General features: G+C 43.2%; 1 protein-coding gene across 2 annotated transcripts in view; it reads right to left on the minus strand.

Annotated features, from left to right (window-relative positions):
* LOC137531719 (isovaleryl-CoA dehydrogenase, mitochondrial-like) overlaps positions 1–12,123 on the minus strand; it is a 71,398-nt gene that overhangs the window by 21,145 nt on the left and 38,130 nt on the right. The window contains exons 5-8 of one of the 2 annotated variants that reach the window (XM_068251674.1): positions 10,017–10,110; positions 5,080–5,216; positions 3,793–3,889; positions 1,849–1,942 (exon numbers count right to left, since the gene is read on the minus strand). In XM_068251674.1, the coding sequence (XP_068107775.1) occupies positions 1,849–1,942; positions 3,793–3,889; positions 5,080–5,216; positions 10,017–10,110 (422 nt within the window). The remainder of the gene's footprint in view (positions 1–1,848; positions 1,943–3,792; positions 3,890–5,079; positions 5,217–10,016; positions 10,111–12,123) is intronic. The other variant, XM_068251676.1, reaches the window with a different exon arrangement.

Raw genomic sequence — 12,123 nt, forward strand, 5'->3', positions numbered from 1 at the left:
AAGGGAACCTGAAGCGAGGAAAATTATTTAAAATAAACACATGACGTAGCTGCAAATTAATATTACATACTAATTTCACCATCAGTTCCTCTCAAAGGCATTTTCTACTTACAGGGATCCCTTCCAGTTCTGACAATATTTTGTCAGAACTGAAATGTACCAGTTGCTGTCAGTTACAGTATATATCAGCAGCTGTCAATTACAACTGAATGTGCAAGGTAATGTCCATGTTTCCCTATGGCTCAAGTGGGTGATATTACAGTTGAACAGTGTGCCGACCAGGAAGCTGTTAGGGGGTAATGGCCTTTTGTAAAATGGAAGACTGAGAATTCCATTGATCACAGTGGATCAAATGGGATGCAGGAGAGGAGAAAGATTGAGTAGTAGACTACACAGGTGGTAAGTATGACCTGTGTATGGTTATTTTGACTTCTTATTTTCAGCTCAGGTTCTCTTTAAAGAGATTCCGTAACAAAAATTGCATCCTGTTTTTTATCATCCTACAAGTTCCAAAAGCTATTCTAATGTGTTCTGGCTTACTGCAGCACATTCTACTATCACCATCTCTGTAATAAATCAACTTATCTCTCTCTTGTCAGACTTGTCAGCCTGTGTCTGGAAGGCTGCCAAGTTCTTCAGTGTTGTGGTTCTGTGATGCATCTCCCCCCTCCAGGCCCCTCTCTGCACACTGCCTGTGTATTATTTAAGATTAGGGCAGCTTCTCTCTTCTCTCTTATCTTTTACAAGCTGGATAAATCCTCCTCTGAGCTGGCTGGGCTTTCACACACTGAGGAATTACCTACAGGCAGAGCTGTCTGCACTCTGCAGGAAGAAACAGCCTGACACTTCAGTGGAAAATAGCTGCAGGGGGAAAGAAACACACAAATGATCTCTTGAGATTCAAAAGGAAGGGTGTATACAGCCTGCTTGTGTATGAATGTATTTTCTATGTGTGGACATACTGTACATCAACCTACTTCCTGTTTTGGTGGCCATTTTGTTTGTTTATAAACAAACTTTTTAAAACTGTTTTTAACCACTTTTAATGCGGCGAGGAGCGGCAAAATTGTGACAGAGGGTAATAGGAGATGTCCCCTAACGCACTGGTATGTTTACTTTTGTGCGATTTTAACAATACAGATTCTCTTTAAGCATGCCTCGCTGTGCTTACGTGCCTACCTAACTTCATGCACTACTTGTTAGGTAAAAGCTTTTTTCTTTGTATTTGCTTCTTACTTTTATTATTAGTAAAAATCTACTTTACAATAAAAAAAATAAAAAAGATCAGGGCATCTGCCTGCAGTGTTCCCACCACTGGTGGTAAGTATGTTCCTTCCTTTCCAAAAGGCTTGCTTTACATTGAACCGGATTGCTAATGGCCAACCAGAGCGGACAGTGCAGTGTCCTCTGCGATGGTGCATTGTGTCTGGTTGGGGTCTGAAGCAGACGCATTTCCACCATAGTCATCTGTGGGAAACGCATTCACTGTCCGTAAAAAAATGGGCAGGTCGGATTTTCCACTGCAGTTACCGATGGATCCATTGTGGACTGACAAGTGTAAGCGGATCTGTCAACTGTCAGTTTTTGTGATCTGGCAAAACGGACAATAAAATATTTGCTTTGCATTGTAATGTGAACCGAGCCTCACGGTGGGTTCAATTCTCCCCAGGCCTCGACTATGAATTATGACTGAATGTATAACACAAACACGGAGCAAAGTGTAACAATACTAATATTTTTTATTCAACCCTTTCCATGGTTACCAAAGTGTTCCCAGTGTACAGTTATTTATCTATTTACATTGACTTGCTTTGCATAGTAATACTGTATACAGTTTAGTAACATTACCCAAGTGGGCCTCCACTGAGCACCAGTCTTTCAAAATCCAGACCGCTCATCAGCACATAGACACCCTTTCCAACATGGCCAAGCAAGTTCTTCTCTGGAAGAAAACAGTTAGATGTAAAGGTCGCAGGCAGTGTGAATGAATCGAAATCATACAAACACAAAAAGCAACATAAAAAAAACATAACAGAGGACAGGACACACCTGTACAGATGATAGACTTCCACCAGACCATATCTAGTGAGGAGCATCAGCGGTGTAACTAGACATCACTGGGCCCCCCTGCGAAACTTTGGATGGGGCCCCCCACCCCCCTCGCTTTCTGCACAGGAAGAATGAGGAACTATGTGTTTTCCCCATGCAGATAAAAACACTTTGACTTTAAGGAAATGTCAGGCAATCTATGCTCCCCCCAGATCTACTTACCTGGGGCTTCCTCCAGCCCCTTGCAGCTGACAAGTCCCTTGTCGCAGCTCTGCTCCCAGTACATACATACACACGCAGCTGTATTATTTTACTACATGAGAGCACATGCTATATGGAGGAACAACAATGACATGATGAACCTAAGATATAGTATCAATGTAACTTTGGCAAAACATTCAGAATGTCACTGATTGATACTGTTATTACAAGAACTTGGACTCAGTATGAGACAAAAAGCTCTCAATGAAGCAGCAACAGTAAGACACCAATCTCCACTCCATTGCGTTGTAAAAGTATTCAGAGGCCATAAAGTCATTAGCCTGCGTGATAAGAATCTAGGAATCCTTTTGCTGAAAAGGGAAAGTCTACAACTTTTTTTTTCAAAATGTGACTCCTTTGTTTCTAAGGTTGTACATCAAATCATCAGAACTTTGCAGCAGTGAGAGACAGATGTTTTTTTACAAACCCTAGGGAGCAGGGACAGTGTACAAATTCCAAAGTGTGTGCGATTCCTTATCTGTGTGTTGGACACATTCAGTCAATATAACAATGGTGCGAGAGCAGAATACGTTTTCTCCATGCACTTAGCTGTCAGTCTCTTAAACTTTCCCCCCCCCATGGGCCCCCTGTGGCTTCTGGTCCCCCCTGCGGAGGCATCCCTTGCAGGGTCTATTGTTACGCCCCTGAGGAGCATCTAGCATCTGTACACAGCTCTACAGTCATCTCTACACTTTCTTCTACATGGCCATATAATGCAGAATTACCACATATAAATGCAGCAGCTATCAGTGGAAAGACTTGCACTTGTGTTGCCCTTCACAGACAGCATATGTATTGAACTTTGAATGGCTTCAGTTCAGCTTTACAGCAGACCAGAACTCAGAATTCCTCTCTGCTCTAAAGGCCCGTTTCCACTTGAGCCGCACGCGTCTGTGAGGGTCTGCGGATACACTGACGAATACCATCAGCTGTGCCATGCACTGCTATGGGATTCTCACAGATTCGGATGGAATTGCCCGCCGAATCGCTAACGCAAACGATTCGGCCAGCGGTGCCATTGTTCTTGATGGCAGAGTTTCCCCACGCGATTTGCTTGCGGGGAAACTCTGCGGATTCGGAGCGAAAACCGCTCAAGTGGAAACGGGCCCTATGTGATACACTACTACAGCATAATAGCCTTTAAAGAAAAACATTTCTTTGTTACAGATGATACAAATCCTGCAATAAATCTGCAGTGTGTCTCCTTTTTGCTTTAATGGAAGCAGACATAGGGTTAACACCCTGTGTTTACAAATTAGCAGCACTGCCTGGTAGAGGAGATTCCTGAGCGGATATAGCTGAAAAGATCAAATTACAGTGGTGGTTAGTTACAGATGAGAGGGAATTAGACAGGCTAAACTCTCTAAATAGATACAGGGTGCCTTTCTCTATATTTTCCTTCTGTCCTGTGCAAGAGTTCAGGTCCACTTTAACATCTTCCTACACAACGCAAAGCAAAGGACGTCACTGTGATAATCTCACCAGGAATCTTGCAGTCCTCAAACACCAGTTCACATGTATTAGAACCTCTCATCCCCAGCTTGTCAAGTTTCTGAGCTGTGCTAAACCCTGGCATTCCCTGAAAGAGATAAAGTGACAGGCAGGCATTACACACAGGCAGTAGGAGGCACTCAAAAGTGAACTCCCTCTTTCACTAACATTTTCTATGTTTAACCTTTTAGAAGCCAATTTAGAGGCTTGCAAGTGTTCTAGGCCAATTTATTTTAGCACTTTTTTTTTATTTCTTTATTTATTACATTTCATTGTTACTAATTAGTACTGCTGTAATCTGTATTTATGGCCTCTCATCACTAGGGGGCAGTGTGAGACAATAACAGAGGACTTTTGCTTTCAGTTTCTATATCCTCTGCTAGCAGAGAGACATTAAAGCATTCCAAGAATTTACAGCACAATGAGTTCTGCCGGCTGAGGTTAAAAGCAGTGCACTTATTTTAAATAAGAAAATTCCTTTGAATCTGCAAATGGGCAAATCCAAATTAATTTAAAAAATGTGGCTACTCCAGAGGCTTTTCCGAGCTTCCTAGACCTCTCCGGTATCAGCCGATGCCCTCTTATTCTTTGCGGGCCGTGCTCCTCTCCTTGTACGGGTATGAGTACGGCCACACTGTGCAGGACCCAGTAGGGTTTGCAGCTGTTCAGTAGCACAGAGCTGCTCATGCATGGAGGAACAAGCCGAGCATGAGCAGCTCCATGCGACTGCTTAGACACAGGCTGTACTTTGCACCTGCGCAGTACGGCCACGCTCGTATTGCTGAATATTTCCAAAGGGCCCCAGTGCAGGAACGGAGGACCATAAGATCGGGAAAGCCTCTGGACTATCCAGAGGCTTCTCTCTACTAAAGTCAGTTATCTAAAATGTTTATTTTACCCTTAAAATGCTGCAAAAAATGTATAATAATGTGATGAAAAAAAATGTACTTCCCATTTCAGTCTGCAGCTGGCTATCAATTTACAAAATTGACTGCACAAATTACGTTTATTTTCTAGTCTGATAGCTACACTCAGTATTGTAGCACATACAGCCCAAGTATTTTATTTAGTAATCAATAGCATATCTTGTTAGTTATTTTGCATGCCTACATCATGGACACTCCCAAGTTGCTAGACTGTGTTAGGGTGATAGTGGAGGAACTGGGCGATTTCTGTGCTCAGAATTAAGATAAGCAAGCTTTGGTGTTGTGGAACTATAAACTCATCACAGACGCAGCAGTAAAATACTGTAATCAGACTGCAGAAGGTGTGACTGACCTTTTCCACAATGAAGGCACTAATGCCACGTGAGGCTGGCTTAATACTGGAGTCTGTCTTGCCATAGACGATGAGAACATCAGCATCCGGGCCATTTGTAATCCAGAACTTGTTCCCATTGAGAACGTAATAATCGCCTGGGAAGATACAGAAATAGAGATGAAATGTGTTACAGGACATAATCCAGTGCAGAAGTATTTACTAACCAAAAAGTAAAATAAATATTCTAGGGCCGTAAACACGAAGCACCCGCAATCTCCATAATTGCAGAAATACAGCGATTTCCTGGAGCAATTGCGATTTGGCTAATGAGAAGCCACTGATGCGCTCGCTCTGAGGTCACTACTAAAGTGCTGCAATCACCATTTTACGATTGCTCTGCGACTGCAATGCTGCTAATGGGTCCACCCCCATAGGGATTCACAGGCATTCTGCTTTGCTGATCGCCGGTGATCGGCAAGCGCTGCCAAAGTGCGCCTACTGGGTCTCAGCCCTGATTTACAATGTCATTCAAGCAACTCATGGCTGGGGGGGAAAAATCATCTAAAGTGGAGCTCCATCCAAAACTTTGCATTTTCATTCTGGATGGGGAGTGGTTGTAGGACACCTGAAGTGAGCGGGATATGGAGGCTGCCATATTTATTTCCTTTTAAACAACGTCAGTTGCCTGGCAGTCCTGATGATCTATTTGGCTGCAGGCGTATCTGAATCACACCAGAAACAAGCATGAGGCTAATTTTGTCAGATCTGACAATAATGTCAGAAACACCTGATCTGCTGCATGCCTAATCTGGGTCTATGAATAAAAGTATGCAGACCAGCCAGGCAGAGCCAGGACAAGGTCCTCCAGCACCCAAGGCTGAGACACCAAAGTGCACCCCTCCATCCCTCCCACCCTAGCCGTCACACACTGATTGCTATTAGAGTAAGAGGCGCCCCAGGGCCCCGAACCCCCACAACTCCTTAATCTCTAGTTATCTGGCTTGCAGTCACTGGCATTTATCCCCATTTCCTTTTTCTCTTTGCTTCAAACACAATATGGGAATGATAGCCGAGTGAGTTGTGCTCCTCCTCCTACACTGGGCCGAGGCTGGAGCCTCTATTGCCTCTGACTCGGCCCAGCCCTGCAGCCAGGCCTGGGTGATGCTTGGAATAAAAATTAACAAGGCAGCCTCTATATTCACCTCACTTAAGTTGTCCTTTAAATCATCTTGTAAAAAAAGTCAGGCTTCTTTTCACCAATTCACTAAAAGAAAAGTGAAGAGAAGAACATCTAGGGGAATCAATGCAGCAATAATGAGAATATACTCAGGCAATGGAAGGGTCACAAGGTTTGATGGCTGAGCCTCATAGGAGCACCAACACACAGTCTCATTATAGGACAATGGTACCTACAAAGCTGAAGGTGGCCATACATTGGTAAGTGTCTATTTGACATGCCCAAAAAATACCGTAGATCCTTTCCTGATCAAAATCTGATCACAGAGGGATCTATTCATGCAACACACTGCAAATACACTTTTAGTAGATTTTAGCTTCAAATTTATTTTAAAAAATCTGAAGTGGGGTAGGGGGGAGATTAGATTTACTTACATGGAGCTGCTTCCAGCCCATAGTCTATCAGGTCCCTCACTGCACTGCACATGCGCAGGACCTTCCGTGCGCCTCTCTCAATTGCGCTCCTATGGCCCGGAACGTTCTGCGCAAATGCAGTTTAAGTCTTGTTAGTGAACTGTGCTAGCCCCAGGTAAATCTAATTTCACCCCCCAGCTCAGATATACTTTAAGTTGCCCATTAACAGTACAACTTTTAGTGGACAATTGTATTTTAATCAGATTATTCTTATCGTATTGTATGCAAACAAACAAGCTGGTGGGCCTAATCGTTTTTGGGCCTAATTGTTTCCTTAACCACTTAGGCCTAACTGGACGGATATATACGTCCAGTGTAGTTGTGGAGACTGCACCACCAGTTTGTTACTAAATGAGGCACATGTGGTATCATTTTAATCGCGACGAGTTGTAGAATACATTTTGGTGTGTCTTAAAGCTTGAACACTTCACATAAAAAATGGGTAGGGACAAGCTCAATCCAACATAAAAAAAAGTAATTTTCAAAATTATGATCAACTTTGGGAAAGTCTTAGCAAAACTACAAGAGACATATGTGGTAACATTTTAACCCTGATAAGTTGTAGAATGGAGTTTAGAAAGTTTTAGGTTTGAGGCCCATGTCTTGTGTATTCTTTTTAGTCACAAACTGAATCAAAAGCAATTACATTTTTGCATATTCTGTACCAAAATAAAAGACGCAAACAAAGTGACAGAATATAAGAGAAAAAACATGAATCGTTACCTTAGGAACTTGGCTTTTTAACCACTTGACCACTGAGGGTTTTTTTCCCTTGTGGACAAGAGCAATTTTCACCTGTCAGCGCTCCTCCCTTTCTTTCAATAACTTAATCTACTAATCACAGTGTAATGATCTATATCTTGTTTTTTCTCGCCACCAATTAGGCTTTCTTTGGGAGGAACAGTATGCTAAGAATTATGTTATCCTAAATGCATTTTTACATTAATAATAAAAAAAATTGAAAAAATGCATTATTTCTCAGTTTTTGGCCATTATAATGTTAAAATAAAACGTTCTACTATGGTTAAAAGCCACACATTTTATTTGCCTGTTTGTCCCGGTTATTGCAACGTTTAAAAAAATTTCCCTAGTACAATGTATGGCACCAATATTTTATTTGGAATTAATGGTGCATTTTTTCAGTTTTGCGTCCATCACTAATTACAAGCCCACAAATTACAAATTAATTAGTAATATACCACCTTGACATAAATTTTAAAAAAGTTTAGTCCCTAAAGTGACTACTTATATATATTTTTTTTTGTACATTCCCCCCCCCCCCCCTATATCAAAAAATAAAGTTTGGGTACTATGGGAGCGTGTGGGTAGGGTGGGGGAATAGTTAATTATAAAAGTCAGTGTGGCGATTTTTATTAAATAAAAATGAATTTTGGTGAATTTACTATTTGGCCACAAGATGTCCTCAGTCATTATTTCCGATTCATGTACGTAAGCACGTGAATCGGAAGTAATGCGTGGCAGTTTGACAACAGGAAGATACAATGAATGCTGGCATCATGTAGAGGCCGGTATTCATTGAATCGGGGACTTAGATTTCTGACTGGGAATTGCGGTCCCATTCATTAACCTCCCCACTAAGCGGCGGTAATGGCGGTGCACGCGCAGGCGAACGGAGCGAGTGTCGGCTGCACGCCGCTGCAGACTTGCATTCATGGCCCTGGTGTATCTTGTGAACTTTGCAGGGCCATGAATGTACTGTACGACGTGCATCAAGTAGTTAAATATGTAAACCATGAGGGTAGATTACTGTTATTTTTGCAAATAAGGTCACATAATCATTGATGGTGTACAATGAGAAATCAAAAAACACAAAAAAAAGTAAAAAAAGGCACTTTATTTCCAAATACAATATCACAATATTGTCACCACCATACATTGTGCAAGGAACATAATCTAAATGTTGTAATAATCAGGACTGATAAGCAAATAAAATGTGTGGGTTTAACTTATACATATCACTGTAAAAAGCTATAATGGATGTAAATGGAAAAATAGTATTTTTTTCTATTCTATTTTTTACCTTAATTTCACTTTAACCACTTGAGGACCACAGTGGTAAACCCCCCTAAAGACCAAACAATTTTTTTCTAAAATGGCCACTGCAGCTTTAAGGCGCAGCTGCAGGGCCGCACAACACCGTACATGAGTGATTCCCCCCCCCCCTTTTCCCCCCACCAGAGCTCTCTGTTGGTGGGGTCTGATCGCCCCCCAGTTGTTTATTTATTCATTTTTTTAATAAATATTTATGTTTGCATTTTAAATGAAAAAAAAACCTGCGCACGATCGCATGCAAATTAGAACCCCAGGACTTGACACCAATTGGCGTTAGGCGGTACTGGGGCTGCCGCTGCATTCACACCCATTGGCGTGACGCGGTCGTTAGGTAGTTAAAATGCATAGAAAATAAGGTATTTACTTAAAAAAAATTTCACACACTAAAAGCCTAATTTGTCCTACAAAAAACCCAATATATAGATAATTTAGTTGTGATAAGGAGTAATACAGTTATTGGCGAATGAATGGGAGCAGTGCTGGTATGTGATAATTGCTCTCGTCCTGAAGTGGTTAAAGAAATGGTCAATCAGCATGGTGGATTTTTCATAGATACGATCGTAAATTGGCTTTGTTAAGGCGGTGGATAGATTAAATATGATATTTTCTTTCAAACTGCATTAATATATCTAAAGTATTGCAACCTTAACAACGTTAGCGGTAATGGCGAGCTCAGCTCGTCCATTACCACCGCGGTGGATTTCTCAGCCCCTGGAGGGTCTTTTTACACCAAATTTTCAGAGGGGGTGTAGCTAGCATTTGGCTAGCTACATCACTCCTCCAATCGCTGCCGGCACGCTCTGATCCCCCCGATCGCGCTGTTTTATACATATCCCCCCCCCCCCCCGGAGCCTGCGCCTCTCCATAGCCTCCAGGGGTCGCTATGGTGGTGATCATAACTGCGCATGACGTCAAATGTCATGCCCTTTCGTCGCCATAGCAACGCCTGAAGCTATGGCGGAAGTCTCGGCCATCGTGGGATCGCGGCCAGGTAAATATCGCTGGCGGAGGGAGGGGGACAGTGTCCCGGGGGACTTAAGGGGGAAAGTGTAGCTAGCCTAGTGTCAGCTACACCAACGTAGAAACATATTTAAAAAAAAAACAAAAAAACAAAAACAAAAAAAAAAACACCCGCGGCCGCATGCCCGCAATTAATCGAACGCCAGGGTGGTTAATGGAAACCTTCAAGGAGTTTTCAGGGAGCACTAAAAACTGCCTTCCATCATACCCACCTTTTTTCTCTGCCTTCAGAGTCATGGATACCACATCAGAGCCAGAATTGGCCTCACTCATGGCCAGGGCTCCTATGTGTTCTCCACTGATTAGCTGTGGACAAAGCATGAGTGAGTGAATAATCAATCAATCAATGAGTGACTCAACTATGGACACATTTACCAGAAAGTAATATATTATAGAGATGACTGAGAAAGCAGAAAATAATGGAAACTGCACCGCATATGAGTGGAAGAAGTGGTGAGATTGACTAAACAACAATGATCCAAAAGGATGTCCATTATACTATGGAAAAGGGGTTCCTTGGCTTCCAGGCACGTTCTATTATCATAAGGTATACATTTATCCAACAACAAGTGGCGGCACTACAAATGCTGCCCCCCCCCCCTTGTAAACCATGGGTCATATCTATTTGCCATAAATACCTCACAATCCTTGGGAGATCCCTTGTAATTAATGTATTTGGATGACACTTACCGTATATACTCGGCTATAAGTCGAGAAATTTTGGACTGACTCAAAGTATAAAAGTGGGGGGGTCGTCTTATACTCGAGATAGTCCAAAATTTCCCCACTTATAGCCAGGAATGGGGAGGCACCTCTTTCTCTCCCCTTTCCTGTAATGCAAAGCAGACAGTTTACTAAAAATCCCCCTCCCTCCCACCACCATGCAAAGGAGCCTCTTGTCTCTATCTCTCCCCCCTGTGTAATCGCTTAAGTGGAAGCTTCTCACTCACTAATCCATCCGAGCGCAGCTCTCTTCTCCCTGTATTCACGCTGGCTGGGCTGTGTGTGCATTAACTCACAGCTAAGGCTCCCGATGTCATGTGACTTCATGTATCACATGACATTGGGAGCTGTAGCTTATGCATACAGCCCAGCCAGCGTGAATACAGGGAGAAGAGAGCTGCGCTCGGATGGATTAGTGAGTGAGAAACTTCCACTTTAGCGATTACACAGGGGGAGAGATAGAGACAAGAGGCTCCTTTGCATGGTGGTGGGAGGGAGGGGGATTTTCAGTAAACTGTCTGCTTTGCGCGCCGGGATAGCTCAGTGAGTGATGGTTGGCTTCAGTGATCACACAGAGGGGGAGAGGTAGAGAGAAGAGGCCTCTTTGCATGGTGGTGGGAGGGAGGGGGGCTTTTTAGCAAGCTGTCTGCTTACACTGCTGGAAAGGGGAGACAGGGGATAGCTATTCCCCACAAGTGACTGCACAGGCAGGGGGGCACAGGGGCCTCACAGCAGGAGCCACACAGCCAGCAGGATACAGGGGCCATCCAACATGAGCCACATAGCCAGGGGGACACAGAGGCCACACAGCCAGGGGAAACAGGGGCCACACAGCAGAAGCCACACAGCCATGGGGACACAGAAGCCACACAGCCAGTGGGACACAGACTAGAGGGGCCACACAGCCATGGGGACACAGAAGCCACACAGTCACTGGGACACAGAGGACACACTACTAGAGGGGCCACACAGCCAGGGGGCCACACAGCCCTTAACTTTGCTGCACAGACTTATATTTGAGTAATTAATTCCTCTTTAAGAGGGTCAAATATTGGGGTCAACTTATATATGAGGTCGACTTGTATCCGAGTATATACGGTATATTTAAAAAAATATTTCTCTACCTCCTTCTGGTTGCATGTTCTAACATTGCCAATCAACAGCAATATAGAGTCTGAAGAAGGCTTACTAGTTGAAAGCTTACGGCTTTTCTTTGTAATTAACCAATAAATGGTATTATCCGGATTCAAAACTTTCTGTCTGTAAAGCTCTAGTCTGCAGAAATTCTTAGCTACTATGATAAGGAATTACACACACAGCATTTCTCTCCCTCCTGCCTCTTCCCCCTCCCCTTGCTTGTAGAGTTGTCAAACACAGGCTGGGGGCTGGAATGATTTGTCTGTTATCTGTCTACACAGGAGCAGCTTGCTGGCAAGTAAGGATTAAAGCATGCCTGCCAACTAGCCAAGTACATCTGTAGGCAACTTTTCTTCCATAATAGCACCATCATTTGGACAATCTGCTCTGCTCAAATGCCTCAGAGTTCTGTTTGTGATATGTTTACATTTGGTTCCTAGCCTTAATTTTTTCACCTGA

The sequence above is a fragment of the Hyperolius riggenbachi genome, chromosome 9 (assembly GCF_040937935.1).
Source record: "Hyperolius riggenbachi isolate aHypRig1 chromosome 9, aHypRig1.pri, whole genome shotgun sequence".
Taxonomy (NCBI): Eukaryota; Metazoa; Chordata; class Amphibia; order Anura; family Hyperoliidae; genus Hyperolius; species Hyperolius riggenbachi.